This window comes from Python bivittatus, unplaced genomic scaffold, assembly GCF_059951505.1.
Source record: "Python bivittatus isolate LINGU-HERP-01145 unplaced genomic scaffold, Pbiv_v1 ctg000850_np1212, whole genome shotgun sequence".
NCBI lineage: Eukaryota > Metazoa > Chordata > Lepidosauria > Squamata > Pythonidae > Python > Python bivittatus.
The window spans coordinates 4869140-4881919 of record NW_028277112.1 but is presented as its reverse complement, the minus strand read 5'-3'; the positions used below and the strand labels follow the sequence as shown (position 1 = coordinate 4881919).

The following is a 12780-nucleotide window of genomic DNA, read 5'->3' as shown; positions in this document are numbered from 1 at the left end:
ATAACTAGTATAGTTTAGGGCTTAGTATATGCATACAAAGAAAGTCCATGATATCACCCTCATGTATAAACATGCTGTTAAGATAACCTTCAATAGAAGGCTTACTATTTAAGTAAACAGAAGTCAGTTTGGTTTGTGACTTACTCAGTCTTGCCAGTCTTCTTTGTCTAAACTCTAGGAGCATGCTATCTGTTGTAGTGCTTCAACTAGTATTTCTGGGGCTCCTGACCGTCAGCTTTTAACAGAAGTTACAGGAAATATTAAATTTCTATACATACATACGTACATACATACATACATATACTATAGTTATGGTATTGGTTTTAAATATAGGTCCAATGGTTCCAAGAAGTGAATTTATGTAGGCTGTTTCCCAAAGCTGTGTGATTGTGGTGGATTTTGCTATATTTTTTTTTTCCTTGAAAGTATCCTATGTATGTGAAAATATTATATTGTTTAAAAATTAAATGTTGGATATTTGTACATCAGTGATGGGAAGGCATGTATTTTTCATCTATTACATGGCATTTCAAAACAACAAAAAGCTCTTGGAAAAAGAACTTGGCAGCAATTAGTTGTGATTATAGTAGAGCTTCATGTGAGATACACTTAGTTCTTGTTCACTCACATGCAAAGAACAGCATTGTGGACATTAAATTAACCAGGTGAGCCATAAAGATAATCATATCATAATTACTACATTAAATATGCCACTTTCTCCTGTCACAGCAAATTAGTTTAGAGGCCTTTTGAAATGATCCATATAATGGTTGGTTCATGTGACAATTTTCTGTTATTTAGGATACAAATTAAACATAGTTATGCAAATTATCCCTTATTATTGCATACTGAATATTTTGAAATGATATAAGGGACCATGTAACAGTGTTTATACTGTGTGTATGTATATGCTTATGAAACAGTCCTAAAGTAGTCCCTAGTTATTTTTATAACTTTAGCCAACTTTGAGTAAGAGAAAAGACTATGTCTTTATACAGTTTTGCATATTTATTTATGCACAGATGGATAAACTTGCAATGGAATTGGATCAGAATCGTGATCTTAGTTGTACAATTGTACACATTGACATGGATGCCTTTTATGCAGCTGTTGAAATGAGAGACAATCCTGAATTAAGGGACAGGCCCATAGCAGTGGGTTCATGGAATATGTTGGTAAGCTGAAACACAACATTTCCACTTGCATAGAAAACACAGATAACTGATTTTTCATTGCTTTACAAGTTCCTTGTTTCTAAATTTGTGATAATAGAGATGTGAATGAAACAATTATTTCTGCAAGTACAAATGTTTTTGTTAGATTAATATTTTGCTACCTGTATTAAGTTTGTAAATGCTTAATACTGGTGGTCCTTGACTTACAATCACAATTGGGACCAGAATTTCCATTGCTAGTTGATGTTGTAAAGCGCGACGTCGTGTGACTGCATCGCTTAGTGACAGCAATCCTGGCACTCCCTGTTACCATCATTAACTGAGAATTGTGGGTCATTAAGTGAGTACCCACCCCAATCCAAGCCATTCTGGGCTTTGTTCCCTCAGCCCCGAGCCTCAGTAAGGTAAGGGACTGCCGCCTCTTCAACTCACCCCACCCACCTATCTCTCCCCCATCTCTGTTGTTTTGGCCACCTTCACCCTGCCTTGTGGGTGGCAAGCAGCCCCAGAACTGTGCAGCTCTGGGGCTGCTTGCCATACTGCGGCTCAGGGGCTATAAGAAGCCCCTGAGGTGCAGTGCAGTGCGAAACCCTTCGCAGCACAAAGCCCAGCCCCAGCCCAGTCCAGCCGTGCAGCACAAAGCAGCTGCCCCAGGAAGCCCCAGCTGCCCCAGGAAGCCCCAGCACCCAATGTGAAACCACCACCCAACAACATGGTGCAAAGCCACTACCCCAGGAAACAAAATAAAGGGCAAAACTTCAAGAAAGTGTTTAAATGCCATTTTAGTAGAATCCATTATGATTTGAACAGTGTTCCCCTCAATCAATTTAATTTTCTCTCACCCTTCTCAACCTCTGCAACTCCCAGAGCATCTTAATAATTCACTGTGAAGGACTGGGGTTTCCTTTGGAATATGAAGATATGCTTGGGGATGCAGGAGGGAAAAGAAACTGCAGGCTCTCATTTTTCTCTTGGTAGAAACCATTGGTTGCTCCTCATAGTTCTTAGCCATCTCCAATGTGTTTTCACTGAAATAAAGCTTCTGTAAATGCATATAACTCTAAATAACCATCTCATTGTGCCAAAACTCTTCACAAAGTGGTATTTCTTTACAAAAACTCTGAAACTGAATGATCACTGTCCCCTTTTCTGTTGTTTAAGATTCTCTGCTTTTGCCTTCAAAAATGTTAATGTTAATTAAGATACAAGTCTATACTGTCACACACTTTCAGACTTAAATGAGATGCCTGTAAATTATTAGTCCAGGATTTCTAATGTGGTTTTATAGCACAAATGGTTTATATTTAACCATTTTTGTTGTCAAGCAGTCACAGTCAAAATATTGGTTGGCAAAATATAAGTTTCACATGTGTTCAAATAATTCACCTCTTGCACTGTCAGTTATTTTCTGAGCATTTGAGATATTTCTTTGTACCAGTTTTGCTTCACATTTTTGAAAGCTTATTCAGTGACAGAATAAATGAAGTGACAGTAGGAAATTTCAGTTTCTAGATTAGGTCAGTGAGTTTATATGTTTGTTTTTCTTACTAGTTTGTCTCTTTGAGAATATCAAAGCAGCATATATCGCTTGTTTGTAGAACAGGAAAAATTGTAGTTAAGCAATATGGCAGTGATGCTGTTATTACTTTCAGAAGTGCAGTAGGACTCCAAAAGACTGGGGTCAAAATTCTCTTCCCCCTCCAAATCCTGGCTGCTATGAGCAGTTGTTTAAGAAGGATGGTATATCCACTGATCCCTTTTTGCCTGTTGGACTGATTGCTTTACCACTTTCCCTGTTACACCTGCCTTAGAGCTGCTTCTGAATGGACCATGACAAAATTGAGTACACTGTATGCAGTGTGAGGATGGCTTCTTTATATCATTTGTGGCTAACCTTGACTATATTTGCATGTAGTATTTGGTTTGGATTCCATCTTATCTATGGTATGCAACTGTTTCATGGTAGTCCTTTTCAGACTTATCTAACTGACTTGTGACTTATCAAACAACATTACAAGTAGTAAAATTTTCATGATCCATCAATTCCTGTAGAAAAATGTGCTTAATTTTTGTTAGTCCTGCTACACTTCATGTCTATGCTTCACACAAAATGCTTAACCAAGTCAGTTAGAGATCTAGCAGCTTTATTTCTTTTTTTGTGGCTGAGTGTGGTGTGGGAATCTAGTCTAGTGAATTATATTTCACTGTATTGTGTGAACCTATAACATAAGTTAATTCTGTAAGCTGATTAAGCATATTATATGACTAGATCCCATAGGGCAAGGAAGGGAGCAAGGCTTCAGTTGTCTGAAACAAGCATTAATCCCCAGATTATTTAATGAAACTCCTTAGTTTTCATTAAACAAAAACCAAAAAACCCTCGTCTTCAGCTGTTCTAGAAACTGAAATATGAGGCAAGCTGTTTCCTTTTCCACCCTTAAAATACAACACATTGCAAAATCACGTTGCTGACATTTGAAAGCAAAATGGCCAAAATTCAGTTGTGCAGTTTTCAAGCGTTTTGGGGGAGTGGGGATAAGGGTAAAAAAGGGAGTTTTCAGTTAAAGGTTAGGAAAATCATCCTAATGATAGAAACAGTGTGACAATGAAACCAATCTTGGGAAATGGTGAGTCTTCCCCTTACTGATCTCTTCAAGAAGAAAGTGGATAATTATTTTTCAGGGATTCTTTAACTAGTATTCTGACACTGAAACAGGCTTGGAGACAATGGCTACTCTATGATTCTTTGGTTATTATATCCATATTGCAACCACTGAGAAGTTGAATTATGTCAGTTTTGCAAGGTAACCAAGAGGCACTATGCCCATTTGGGAGTAAGTATGACAGGAGTATGTGGCAAACTGTCAAAGAGTCAAGTGTTGCTATCCAGTCTGTTTTATATTTTAGAGAAAGGTTGTATCAAGCATTGTAACACAGGGCCAAATCAAGGAAGCAAGAATTACCCAGACTCCATTAAGGAGCCTTGATGCAAGAATTAGGGATAAAGATATAGTAACTATGGAAACATAGCTAACCTCTGCTAAATAAGAATGCTTTTGTTTGCTTTCACCAAGCAACAGAGGTGGAGTTAGCCTGGTTACTCTTGGCAGAGTTCCATATGCTTAGAGTAGCCATTGGGAAACCACTACTTGTGTTTTCAACAAAGCTTTTACAACAACTTTCCCCCAAAAGAGGAGTTTGAGACTAGATAAAAATTGTCCAGGACTGTTAGATCCAGCCATGGCCTCTTGAAAAGGGGGCACACATTGTTTTCTTCAAGGCAGATGAAACCACTCCTTCCCTCAGAGAGGAAGTCACCACCTAACCACATGTCACCTCCTGGGAGGCTTTCACTCACCAGGAGGGACATGAATCTAACAAATGTGTGGCCAAATTAACAGTCCCAAAGACTGTCCACTTCCTCAGGAGTTACAAAATTAAGCAGCTCTGAAGATGTTCTTGTGGCCCATTTCTTCCCAGCAGGGAATGGGTCACTTTAAAAATAGCTGCTGGTCAGCTAATTGCAGACTTATTAAGCGCAAAAAGTTACATTTTGTTGTTCTTATCACCACAATGTAATCCATAATACAGACTCTTTAGTCTAGAAATCAATCTCAATAAATAGACATTTAGTATGTCCTCTGACATGCTTATGAGAATTCTTGTAAATCATTGATCTTGACCTACATTGTGCCTAAATGAAGAATATTCAAGAATTTAATACTGTCTATGACACAGATGGGTGCAACTGATGACATTTTATTTATTTATTTATATTTCAAATTTGTCACTGCCCATCTTATTACAGAGTGACTCTGGGCAATTTACAGCAAAAATAGAATAAACATTAATTAAAATAGATAAATATTAATTAATTAAAATATATGACAGTAACAAACTTCCTATATAATACTTCCAAGAGACTGATGTTAATTAGGTGATAATAAACTCGGAGTGTCTTCAAGGCGCCAGCTATCCCCAGGGCTGGTTGTATCTCTTCTTGCCCCACGCAAGTTGGCAGAGCAAGGTCTTCGATTCCTTCTGGAAAATTGGGAGGGTAGGGGCCCGCCTCACCTCTGGGAGGAGAGTATTCCATAGGGTGGGGGCAATGGCAGAGAAGGCTTTCCTCCTGCGACCCACCAGTCGACATTCTCTCGCCGACGGAATACACAACTTTAATATGTTTTGAACCATAAAAGACAGTACATTATATAATTTCATGTTGATTTCACTTTTATTTAATAATTTGCGTATTCAGCTTATTGAGGGTGGCAGGACACCCAAAAACATATAGTTTTACATACATTTTTTGGATATAACCCTAACCCTATCGTTTATGAGACAGTTACAAAGCAAAATATAACTGCCTTGGAAAATGGCTTCCACAGACTCCAGCCAACCTGCTGGGGATGCTTGCCAACTTTTATTTACTCTAAATCATGACTTCGCTATCCTCTGAGTGGTATTTGTTGGCAACAAAAATGGCTTTCTTATAGAAGTCTTTTTCAGAGTTAGTATTAACAGTGTTTGGTCCAAAAATCAGCTGTTTATCTTCATAAATAAATGCGGATTTCAGCATAAATGTCTTCAAACCTCACATTTTCAACCATACTGGTTCATCTGGTTAATTGGTTTTTGTTTCTGTTGAAGAACATAAAAAACTTGCCAATATTTGGTTTCTTTCTAAATTTCTGGATTTAGTCTAAGACAGATCCTGAAAAAACAGACTGGCTATTTTTAAAAATACTTAGTTCAATATCCAGATCAGCTACAATGGCCACTTTCTGCTTTTGTCAAGTATAGTTATGTGTTACAGTACATTAAAAAGATACAGGGTTGACTAATCAGAGTTGATTTTATAATAGGAGCTATTTTCCATGTTTAAGTAATACTTGAATTGTTATTAATGGGTCTTGAGTTTTCCTAACATCTTGTAGTCTAGTTATAGTACAATCCATTTTAAAAGCTTTTTTTTTAATTCATGGTTTTGTCTTTTTAAGTCCACTTCAAATTACCATGCTAGAAGATATGGGGTACGTGCAGCTATGCCTGGATTTATTGCTAAGAAACTTTGTCCACATCTTACTATAGTACCATTAAATTTTAAGAAATACGAAGAAGTGAGTAAAGAGGTATGTGATTCATTACTGTAGCTGAATGCATATTAATATAATTATTTTAATTTGTCTGCAGTTTACCTAAAATTGAAAATTATGTTATGAAGCTTTATATTGTCATTAGCTTGTTTTGATTCTGGATAAAGCATAGTGTTAAAATTATTTTCATATCTGCGCAAGTAGGAGAAGAAAGTGGTATTAGCATTTACAACTGAATTAATTCTGTTTCACAGAACTAGCATTACATTTTCCTTTCCCATTAACACCTTTTAATAATCAGCTGAACTGAACAATTTGAGATGAACATCTTTCTCCATCAACTGAAATTTCTCTTAAAAGAGATTATTGCTTATTTAGCATATCCCAATTCTTTCTTTAAATTCAAATGAAGAAAGCAGTTGTCTTTCAGAGAATATATTTCTACAGTATTATTGTAAGTTGCAGTGGACTGTTGGAATTGATTTCCTTGCCTCTTTTTAAAAAGTCATCACATTCCACAACAAAATAATACCCACATATTTTTTTTCTCCTAAGAATGGTCATTTAAACTTTGCCCAGCTGATCCTATGCATATTGAGATTTTAGGGTTAGGGTTTTAAATACTGATCTCATTGTGTTATTCATTTCTTTGTCTAAGAAAGGATAACTTTGATTCTCCCTTCTTAAAGCAAAGATGATGATAGCAAACTTATTATTACTTGTTCAATCACTTCCAATTTTTCATGACCCAACAGACATTATTTTGCCAGGATTGTAGCTTAGTTCCTGTACGGGCATGCTTGTATTGTGGTACATTGTTTTCGTTGGGCTTTTTGGTTTTCTAAGCATCAGGGTCTTCTCCAGTGACTCAGATTTTACATTATGTGTCAAATATTTAAGCTTTAACTTCTTTATTCCTGCTTCCAATCTGTTTTTATTTCATGTAGTATTGAATTATTTTATTGTAGTCTAAGGTGTTCTGAACAATTTTCTCCTGCACCACAATTCAGACGCAGCAATTTTATTCATTCAGCCTTCCTAATGGTCAGTATCACTTCATAGCCATATGTTATCCCCAAGAAAACCATGGCCTTCACGGTGTATACCTTTGTTGTCAGTGTGATGTCTGCACGTTAATATGTCTGTTATACTCTTTCTCCAAAATGGATGTCTTTTTATTTCATGGTTACACTAATTGTCCCTGTGAATATTTGAGCCTAGGAAGATAATGTATGTTACTACTTCAACCTTTTTCTGCCTATTTGCAATGGGTTGACATTGCCTGTTGGCATAATCATGTTTGTTTGTTTGTTTGTTTTAGCTCGAGGAACAGACCAATCTTTGCATTCTTTTCTTTTACCTTCTATAAAAGATTCCTTGAGGCTTCCTCTGTTTTAATCATCAAAATTAAGTTATCAGTATATCTGAGGTTCTTGATGTTTCTCCCAGCATTTCAATTTCTATTTCTTCAAATTTATTTTCTATTTCTTCAAATTTATTTTTTCATGATATGTTCTGCACATAAGGAGACAGTATGCAATCATGGCACACACCTTTCCCAGTTTGAGCCATATTCCATTCTAACTCTTGCTTCCTCATCTGTAGTCTTCACTAGGCAAAGAAGATTATCACGTTTTTAAGGGCTAGCCACAATTTGTTGTGGCATGCACAATTAAGAGCATTTGTATAATCAATAAATATTTTGAGGATTCTCTTGTCTTTTCTATTATTCATTGGATGACAGCAGTGTGATCTCAGATGCCTTTATGTCTTCTGAATCCAGCTTGTACAATCCAGTTCTAATTCCATGTAATTGATTGATTGATTATGTGCCATTAAGTTGTTGGTGACTCTTAGTGACTGCATAGTAGATTTTCTCCGGTCAGCACTGCAACTGAGTCCATCCACCTTGCTGCTGGTCAGGCTCTTCTTCTCTTTTCTTCCACATTTCCCAGTATTATAGCCTTCTCTAGAGAACTAGGTCTTCACATAATGTATCCAAAGTAGGATAATTTGAACCGGTCATTTTTGCCTCGAGTAAGAACTCTGGGTTGATTTGTTTAATGATCCATTTGTTTTTTTTCTTGGCTGTACATGGTATTCTCAGAAGTCTTCTCCAACATCAGAGTTCAAAAGCATCAATACTCTTCCTATCCTGCTTCTTCAAAGTCCAATTTTCGCTTCCATAGAGTGTCCCAGGGAATACTGTGGCTTGCACGTTTTTGATCTTTGTAGGTATAGCACATCATGGCATATCTTTTCCAAGATCTTTATAGCTGCTCTACAAAGTGCTAGTCTGCAGCATATTTTTTGACTGCTTGTTCCTTTATTGTTGATGGTTCATCCTAAAAAGCAGAAGCTATCCACTGGTTCAGTGTCTTCATTGTCAATTCTAAGGCTGGTTGTTCTACTTGTTGTCATTAATTTGGTCTTCTTTATATTTAATTTTAGTCCCATTTTTTCACTGTGCTCCTTTGGCCATTGCTGTGCTTTCATGCCTGCTTTCACGTCAAGTGTAGCACTTAACTCATCATCTTGTACGATTTTAAACAATTCTGCTAGTATTTAATGAACTCCTGTAGGTTTGTTGTTAGCAGTATTTTCTAGGGCCCATTCAACTTTACTTTCTAGAATGTCTGGCCCTAGTTCATGATCAAACCTTCATGAATCTGTTGGTATAGTCATGCCATCCCTTTCTGTTTTCTTTCTTACTGTGTACTTAGTCTTTTATCATGCCTATCTTTGAATAAAAGTATTCCTTAGTTTCTGTAATGTTCTTAAATCTGTAGCCTTTCCCTTTCAAATATTAAACTCAGTTGCTTTGCACTGCATATTTGGATGTAAATCCTTTTTTTCCTTGTTCTTTGAAATTCACTGCTTAGTTGGTTAAATTTTCCTCTATCTTTGTTGTCTTTTGATTTTCACCTTCAGCTATTTTCAACATATCAGCAGGATTTTGCTGCTTTTGCATTTTGGGGTATTTTTAATGACATCAAAAATGTCAGTCTTCAGGCATTCTATCAAATCTATGCTTATCTTCACTGCATAAGCATATAGTGTACTGCTAAGGTTATATCTTGTTAGTCTGATTATTATATTTGCTTTCTTTTGTTTAGGTTGTAATTTTCCAAGTAGGAATTTACATTCTGATCTTTAGTTAGTGCTAGTCATTTTTGGTACCTAAGTAGAGCTTCTCCATCTTTGCTTGTAGAATATATAGCCAATTTGATTTTGGTATTGTCCATCTGGTGATGTCCAAGTGCAAAGTCATCTTTCAGGTTGTCAGAAGAAGGTATTTGCTATAAACATTGAATTTTCTTGGCAGCATTTTATACACTGAGGCCAAATTTTCCCATTATTCCATATATTACTTCCAACATTACACTGTTTTCTGTAATTAGTAGATCTGGGTTTGGGTGGTCTTTTTTTTTTTTTTTGGCATTTTGCTGACAAGGTTGCCAGAGAATAATTCTGCTTCCTGTGCATCTATGGTTGAAGCATAGTCTGGAGTCACTGTAATATTGATTGGTTTGCTCTGGATTCAGATTGAGGCATTCTGTCATTTTGGGGAGTTGTATCTTAGTACCCTTTTGTTAATAGCTATGGCTACATCATCACTGCTATGAATTTGTTATCTGCAAACGATCTGATGCCCTCTGATTTGAAGTGACACATTTCAGCATTTCAGTTCGCTGATTCCCAAAACACTGGTGTTCAGTCTTTGCTCTGACATCAAGTTTATGGTAGTTCATGGTTCTGACATTCTATGTAAAAGTGGTGTGCATTTCTTTGTAGCACTGAACTAGGTGTATACATTCTCACAGTATATCTCAAGCATCATTAAGAAGTGCAAGCTCTTTTACTACTTGCTGTTAAAGGGGTTGGAGGAAAATAAGGGTTTTTTTTAGAGAGGTAAAGAAGAGGATGCAACTTGCAACTGAGATACCCATCCCTGGAAGCAGCCAGTTTGTGAAATGTCTTTGTGGGGAGATATTTCTGTCTTAAAATATTTTAACTACCCAATTTTTATTAGAGTCCTCATTTTACTACATTGAGAACAAGTTTTTCTTGTTAGCATGACTCATGCCTTCAGTGAAATTTTTATCAGGATGCTATGGTTAATAGGAAATGGGATCAAAAACACTCTTTGATAATTGACCTTCCTTCCTGATGATGTATGCCAAATGATACAGTGCTGATACTGGCTAGATGCATGGTATATTTTTTTAAAAAATGAATAAATAACAGCTGAACTTTGTATTTATATTTCTCAAGATTAGGGAAATACTGGCTGAATATGATCCTCAATTCATGCCCATGGGCCTTGATGAAGCCTACTTGAACATAACAGAGTACTTAGAAAAACGAAAACATTGCTCTGAAGGCAAAATAAAACATTTTAGTACATACAAGTTTGGTCTAAATGGTAAGCAGTTATCGGGAGTTCTCAGACCAAAATAAAATGTCATGTTGCTCTTACATTTGTGACCTGGTAAACCTGGGAATTGTGTGACACAGGAATATTTTAAATGTTAATATTTGCTTTCATATTTGTTTTCAAGTAATTTCAGGCCAAGGCAAAAGCTAGCAATAAGATCTTAATCCAGAATTTTAAGTGTATTCTGAACACTTATTATATGTAAGAGTCCTCATTTCAGTGGGAGGGGTATTCCAGTGCTGGTTCTTAAATTGGGCCAGTTATTTGGTCAAGAAAATAAATTGTGACCCTAAACTTCTAATTTACTTCCCTTAAGAAGAAAATCCTAAAAATCTACTATTTTAGTATAATTTTAGGTTGCCCAATACCAGTGAGTTCTTTGGTCACCTTGTATATAAATATACATATAGGTATAAAGAGGCATATTGTTTCTTTCAATACCAAATTTTAGTTTTGTAAATGTGCAATTCATTGGTATGAACGATATCTTAAATGCATATAGATAATAACCGTTTTCTCTCCCTCCATGGGAGATGACTCTGCAGCAATGACAATGAGAATGCTGCCATTTCTAAAAGTAATATATGCAACAACCTGGCCAATGAAGTGACTACAAAGACTGAAGCTACTTCTGTTATTTGCTTTACAAGAGCATTTGAACATAAGACTGTTTTGCTTATGATAATCTGAGATTTTTTTTTTTTACTTTTTAAAACAAGGAAAACAGAATACAGTTACATCTGATGTATCAAACTTGAGTGAAGATATGCATTCCTGTTCACCAGTATTGTTTGACAATGACACTCTGATTAATAAGCAGACTGTTCAAACATCTTTGCCCTTAGAAGAACAGCAATGCCAGCAGTCAAGAGTTCAATTAAAGTCAGTTGTCTTGGAAACATCAGCTGAGGAAGTTGTAGAGGAAATTCGCTTTAGAATTGAACAAAAAACTGGGCTGACTGCCAGTGCTGGTAAATACATTTTTATTGTTTATAACACTGATAGTTCTAGAATGCCTCTGTACATATTTACTACAAGTATGTTCACAAAATATCTGTCATATGATTGATTAGAATTATCTCTCTGATTCTTTGCTGTTTTATATTCAGCCATATTACACCAACCAAAAAGTGGAAAGCTGGATAATTATACAGTGGTACCTTGGGTCACGAACTTAATTCGTTCGGCGACTCTGGTCGCGACCCGAATTGGTCGCGACCCGAATCAAATTTTCCCATAAGGTTCAATGTAAATATGGTTAATCTGTTCTGACCCCTACGAATTTGGTCGCCAACCGATTTTGGTCGCGACCTGAATCAAATTTTCTCATAAGGTTCAATGTAAATACGGTTAATCTGTTCTGAACCATATGTATTTTTTTTTAAACCACAAAAATATGACACAAAGTACAGTACAGTACAGTATGAAGAGAGAGAACACTAACCTTGCTTGAGGTGTAGAGGACAGGAAGGCGGGTGGGGAGGTGGTTATTGTTTGGAGGGAGAGTCCCCCTCCCTACAGGAAGCCACGACCACGTGTGTCAGCAGGGAAAATGGCCGCGGATCCTGTTCGTCACCCGATGCGGAGTTCGTGAATGGAAGCAAAATTTTGCGAACGGTGCTGTTCATGACCTGAATTGGTCATGAACAGAAGCGTTTGTGACCCGAGGTACCACTGTATAGTTCTTCCCTATGTGAAGTGTATTTTTGATTTCATTTCATTTAAGTAGTTCCTGTCTACATAAGGTTGTACAACTTATTGGATATGTCCATTGTTTTGGTCCCAGTTCAAGCATATAAATGCTGACCATTAGAGTAAGGCAGATTGGTATGACTTGGACTCCATCACTCACAGAATTTATGCCTCTGTATAGGACAATGGAATTGCTTTTAGACAGTTTCCCTATAGAGTTGTTTATCCAGGTTCTTTTATAATGTTGTCTTGGGAAGAAAGGAGACTTTAGACCAGGAACTTTATGTTCACAACTGAAAAAGTTGTAATTATGTATTTTTCACAGATATTACTCAAATATTCTCCCATTCACTACTACGCTGGGGCACAACAAAGGATT

General features: G+C 36.5%; 1 protein-coding gene across 9 annotated transcripts in view; it reads left to right on the top strand.

The window, feature by feature from the left end:
* The window catches only part of POLK (DNA polymerase kappa), a 42136-nt gene that overhangs the window by 13745 nt on the left and 15611 nt on the right, over nt 1-12780 (top strand). For all 9 annotated transcript variants that reach the window (XM_088130465.1, XM_007439860.4, XM_025174198.2 and 6 more), the window contains 4 exons: nt 1023-1175; nt 6176-6307; nt 10547-10697; nt 11429-11680. In XM_088130465.1, coding sequence (XP_087986591.1) covers nt 1023-1175; nt 6176-6307; nt 10547-10697; nt 11429-11680 — 688 coding nt within the window. The remainder of the gene's footprint in view (nt 1-1022; nt 1176-6175; nt 6308-10546; nt 10698-11428; nt 11681-12780) is intronic.